At 40.1% G+C, this 6,012-nt stretch overlaps 1 protein-coding gene across 1 annotated transcript in view; it reads right to left on the bottom strand.

Annotated features, from left to right (window-relative positions):
• Window positions 1–711: 711 nt before the first annotated feature.
• BCAS4 (breast carcinoma amplified sequence 4) overlaps window positions 712–6,012 on the bottom strand; it is a 63,108-nt gene continuing 57,807 nt past the window's right edge. Inside the window, exon 5 of the mRNA XM_020984275.2 lies at window positions 712–906. Within this exon, the coding sequence (XP_020839934.2) occupies window positions 802–906 (105 nt within the window). The 3' untranslated portion in view covers window positions 712–801. The remainder of the gene's footprint in view (window positions 907–6,012) is intronic.

Genomic DNA, 6,012 nt, shown 5'->3' with positions numbered 1-6,012 from the left:
AGATTGGCCCCCCTCTTATAATGATAGTTTTCAGCTACTACCTTCATACCCATTCCCTCATAACTCCCTTCATGTGTTAATAAATAATTGTTACATGAAGGAATTATTAAAACAATATTAAATTCTAAAAGGCTAAAATGATGGTTTAAGGCTATCTAAGCATCAGAGAAAATTAAGTTTTGTGTGGCTTGGAGATCTGTGTAATCACCAAATAACCTTTGGGTTTTGATTGAAAATACAAAGGCCAGAGTGGTATGAACTATTCTGTGCAGAGGGACGCAGTCACAACCATCTTGAATATCAAGGACAGCTCACTTAAGATGGGTCAGATTTAATATTAGGACAGAAATCATTCTCTAAGAAGCAAACATACAAAGGAAATAGCTGACACCTATTGTTCTTAAAACCAATCAAGGCCAAGTGTTTGATGTTCTTTATTGAGTTTACAAATAAAAAAGAGAATAAATCAACCTCCAAGTATCCACAGTAAACAAACCAAGGCTGTGACTTTTGTTCCTGTTATTGATCACCATTAAGTAGAAAAGGAAAACATGCATATGGGAAATATCCAAATTGTGCACTTTAACATTTGAAAGTCTGTCTGGCAAATCTTGGACACATGGACACAGGGTTTTTGAACTGCATTTCACACAAAATCTTTTATAAAGAAACAAGAGGAAAGTTTAAAATTTTTTTCTTAAAAAGCTGAGTTATTAGATTTATGGTGTTTCATTCTCAATCATCAGGAACCAGGAGATTGAAACAGCATCTCTGAAAAAGCCACAAGTGAATGGACATCCACTATGGTGTTGGATACTTTGTTCCAGGCATATCCATGGGAAAGTAGTCTTCGGTTCTGTAGAGGGTGGGCAGTTCATACATCTGTGGAATTGGTGTGGGCTGTTTCTGAAATCAAAAGAACAACTTTTCAAAGTGGTTAAGTGAGAAGAGAGACTTTGCTAAACACTATAGCACTGGAGGCTACAGACTCTATTATTGTGGAGTCATATAGTTGTGAAATAAATGTCTTATAACCGATTGAGGCCTTTGAAAACCTTTCTTATTCTGCTTGTATTTTATGCCACCAGTTGATACAGGGACAGTTAACTCAATTCTCAATTGCCCCAGTCTTAACCCCTCTACCACTGTCCAAACAGCTAACTGAGCCATTGTTGGGTCTTAATGGCCACTATATCATCTTCTAGGCTCAGAATGCTCTACTGTGCTGATAATATAAATCACTTTGTTCTGTATTGTAGGGGAAGAATATGATCCAAAATTGCCATCATTGTTTATTTCCAGGGCTCCTGCCTCTCCCAGAAGACCTCTGCAGGGCAGCAGCTGCTTACTCACTTGACTTTGGGGAGAAGGAAGAAAATCTCAGAGTCTCTTGTTTTTCTGTTCCACATCTGGAAAAACCAGTATGATGGCATCTGTAACTCACGGTGGTCAAAGATGTCATCCAGGAGGGAGATCTCTAATAAAGTGTTCAGAACTTTGTACTAGACCTTGTCCTGTTTAAGAGCCTTATATTAAGAACTTAGATGAAGACATCTTAAAGAATCATAGAATTTCAGATCTAGAAGGGACCTCAGAGGTCATCTATTACTATCCCACTTCCTGAAGAAGAGTTTTCTCTACAGTATCACTAACAAGTTGTTGTCCTTCACATAGTCATTCACTCTATCTCCTGATACAGTTCATTCTACTGAGTGAGACCGTTAATTGTCAGGAAATTTTCTTTACTATCAAGCTGAAATCTGCCCCTACCACCTATCACTCAGGTCTGCTTTCTTGGAACAGCTTACTTCGACCTTGGACAAGTCTCTTTTCTGGGCCTCAGTTTCTTCTTCTGTAAAATGAGGGAGTTAGAACATTATAAAGACAATTTTGAAATGCTTAAAAACTCTGATCGGTATAATTATTGTTTTTGTTGTTGTTGAGTCTTTTCAGTCATGTCTGACTCTTTATGACCCTATTTGGGGTTTTCTTGGCAAGAACACTGGAGTGCTCTGCCATTTCCTTCTCCAGCTCAGTTTTACAGATGAGGAACTGAGGCAAACAGGGTTAAGTGACTTACCCAGGGTCACACAACTATTAAGTGTCTGAAACCATATTTGAACTGAAGAAGATAAGTCTTCCTGATTCTAAGCCCAATGCTCTATCCATTGTACCACCTAACCAACCACAATTCCAGAGGCCCACTGATGAAGCATGCTACTTACCTCCTGACAGAGAGGTGAGGGGATCAAGATACAGAATTAACATACGTTTTTGCACATGGCTAATGTGGAAATTTTTTTCCTCTTTACCATGTATATTAGTTGCAAGGGCTTTGTTTTTCTTTTTTCTTGTCTGAGGTGGGGATGGGGTTAGGGGGGAGCCGGGAAGGAAGAGAGAGGAAAATAAATGCTTATAATAAAAAAATTAAGTGAGGGAGTTAAACTATGTGATCTCTACAGTTCCTTCCCACTTTAAATCCTATGATTTTCTACTTTACATGAACCTCAGTTTCCTCATCTATAAAATTGAGGTAACATATGCTTCTTTAAAAGGGAAGGACATCTGTAAGAATCAAATGAAATAATGTGGTTTGATGGTCCCATGAAGAACAGCCCTATAAGCCTTTGTGTCAGTAGGGAGGTGTAACTTCTGATTGGCTGAGAGACCTGAGTCCATGATATGCACGTGTATAGGAAGAAATTACTCCTGATTGTAAAAGAGAGAAGTGGGGGTACAGAGAAGCCCCCAGAACTGTAAGTATCTGGGGAAGAGTTAGCACTTCCATCCCTTGATTTCCAGTACCTGTACCCTAGAGATTGCTAAGAGTGGGTGAGCTCATTCTCTCCTCAGCTGAGCTGAGCTGAGATTTTATTACTCTCAGATTTTAGAGCACCCTGACTCTTGTGTGTGTTCTATCACCTACAGGGATTTGAATGACTTCCCCATTACAGTTTTACTGCTTTCTTTAATCAACATTTTTGCTTGCTATCTGTGATTGTCTTTTATTTAATAAACAGTTGGTGGGAGGGGAGCCAAACTGATAGAGATTAAGCTAACTTTAACCTCCAGGTCTGGAGCAGGACTATTTCCTTCCCCCAACCTAATATAACAAGGGAAAGTGGCTTTTATCCTAAACCTTACCCAAAAAAGGGTATCAAATCACTAGATATTTTATTGTAATTGATGGGTATAAGCCTAATCTAGTACCCTTCTTGAAGATCGGGGAGTGTAGGAGTGATTGGCCAGTAACAGCCATCTTCCTATTTTCCACAAAGGTGAAGCTCCAATATCCCTGATCTATCTAAAAATCAGTTTTACAAGCATAGTAGCTCTGGTCCTTATCTTCCACTGCATTCTTTGTTACTAATATATAAATTACTACAAGCATAAGGTGCTATAGAATTGGAAATTTGAGCTGGCACTTCATTGAACTGAAAATTTCAAAACTTAATATGACTATAAGGTTACTGATTAACATTGGAAAACCTGCAGGCACCTTAGACTTTAGTGAGGCCATGCATTAATCACCTATTACACACACAAACACACACACACACACACACACACACACACACACACACACACACACACACACACACACACACACACCCCTAGCATGGCAGTCCAACCTCATCAGGAAGCAGGATTCTGACCTGACCTCACTGCCACAGCCAAATGTCAGCACCCCTCTCTTGCCAAGAGCAATTGCACCGAGACCTCCAGGGATCCAGTTCAGACCCAGTCAATTCAAGGCTGCCTTTGTTAGGACCTGCAGCCCTTGTTTGGTCTAAAAGCACTAGATGCTAGAGCCAAGCCATGGGGAAATGTCCAAGGGCTCAGACCCTCACTGGTCATTCTCTCACCCCAGGAAAAGGCCCCTAGAAAGAACAGGTTTCCCCCATCGAATGCTTCACAAACTGGACTGGCCAGTCCTGAGCTAGAAAACCCAGCTGCCAGTCCCAGCTCCATCTCTGACTCACTCTGTACAAACTGAGCACCACTTTCCCTTTTCTGATTGAATCTTCTTGAGGACCTAAACCACACAGAAAACCACCTCCATCATGCTTACTTGCTTCATTATAACAATAGCTTGTATTTCTGTAACTCACTTATTGGTAAATTTAAGATTTTACATTATCTTATTGGATATACCAGAAACCTTGCCCCCCACCCAGAATCAAGTGGAATCTTTTAGGAACTCATTTTCCACTTTCTTTTCACAAACTGCTTGTGCATTTGTCTTATCTTCCTATTACAGTGTAAACTTCACAAGGGAAGGAGTAATGTCATAACTGAAACCTTGTAACTTCCCTAGAGCTTAGCACAGTGGCCTTCATCCAATAGGTGCCTAATAAATGTTCATTCAATAAAATAAAAGAATAAAGATGATAAATAAAAAGAATAAGTAACAAAAGAATATAAATAAGAGAATAAAAGTAACCTTAGGCAAGCTACTTTCTAGCCTTGAGCTTGTTTTCTTCTGTGCAGAATATTGAAGTTCACCAAGCAATAGGCACTATTGTCAGGTGCCTGGGGAAACAAAAACAGGCTTTCCTCTCAAGGAGCTTACAGTCTATCGGAAGTCTTCCAGGTCTAATAACCAATGGCCTTCTGAGAAGCCATGGTAAGTCATTGCCTGAGCTAAGGTTGAACCATAAGATGATGGAATGAGCAGAAAGTGGTAACAACAGCAGAAAATGGTAGAGCCCCTTACATTGATTTCACTAAAAGGGATGAGGAATAGACAAATCCATTTCAAATAGGGACACTCTGAGGTCTGAGCCACATTTAATGTGCATCCAACTTCTAAAATATTCCCACCATCACCTAGCACAAGTATCATTATTCACTATTTTCTAGATGATAAAGCAAAAGCTCCAAAAGGTTAAATAAGCTATGTCTAGTCACTCCATAAGACCATAGCAGCACTGTGATCTGAACCAATCTTCTAACTTAAAAGCCAATGTTCTTTCCACTCTACCAAGATTGTCTCTCCAATGTGATTGCTTTACTAATGCTTCATGATTGATGGAGGCCTCAGAGAAACCTCACTCATTCCTTCTGTGTTCTATTCTACCCCTTGATAAAGGGGCAATATCTCACGTCTGAACTGTCCCAGAGTCACAGTAACCTTTCTATCATCATCCAAACAGAGTTGGCACTGAGCCAATCACAGAAGAAAGGTGGAAACTCAAAATTGAGAATGATAAAAGCCAAAGGCAGCATTAGACAATGGAAGAAATGCTGGCCCTAGAGTCAAAGGACCTGGGTTCAAATCCCACCCATGAGACTTCATCCTTCCATGATCTTAGGCATATCACTTAACCAAACCCGGCTTCAAGTTTCTTCATCATAAAATAAAGAGATTTACTAGATGGCCTCTGAAGTTCCTTAGGGCTCGGATCTGCTGTCCTCTGGGAGGACCAGACTTTCATAGGGGCCTGCTTTCACTCTGTGTTACATATGGCCTTTTCCTAACCAAAAAAAAAAAAAAGAGGATGTGGGTGCTATAAACAGTTAGAAACAACAATGCCCATCTATACCATACAAACCTGGAACAGGGGGCAGCTAGGTGGCACAGTGGATAGAGCACCAGCCCAGGAGTCAGGAGGACCTGAGTTCAAATCTGGCCTCAGACACATAACACTTACTAGCTGTGTGACCCTGGGCAAGTCACTTAACCCCGATTGCCTCACCAAAAAAACAAAACAAAACCTGGAATACAGTATAGCATAAGATGTAGAACTGTGTTCAACAGACAGGCCATTTCTAAGAGAGTAACAAGTTAATGGGCAACTAAGAACATAAGAAATTATATTCTTGAGTCATGTCATTATGGTTCGTGTAGTCTAGAATTCTGTTTCTGATTGGTCTCTAAGGAAAGAATCATCAGAGAAGGGGCCTATTGCATATCTGTCCTCCAATGATTTTTTCCCCAAAGTTATATCAATGTTCTTTTTTTTTAACATCACTATCACTCTCCAATAACCTCCCCTAACAGCCATACAT

The sequence above is a fragment of the Phascolarctos cinereus genome, unplaced genomic scaffold (assembly GCF_003287225.1).
Source record: "Phascolarctos cinereus isolate Bilbo 61053 unplaced genomic scaffold, phaCin_HiC Scaffold_2;HRSCAF=192, whole genome shotgun sequence".
Classification (NCBI taxonomy): domain Eukaryota; kingdom Metazoa; phylum Chordata; class Mammalia; order Diprotodontia; family Phascolarctidae; genus Phascolarctos; species Phascolarctos cinereus.
Note: the sequence above shows the minus strand (reverse complement) of the source record. Positions and strands in the feature narration are given on the sequence as shown.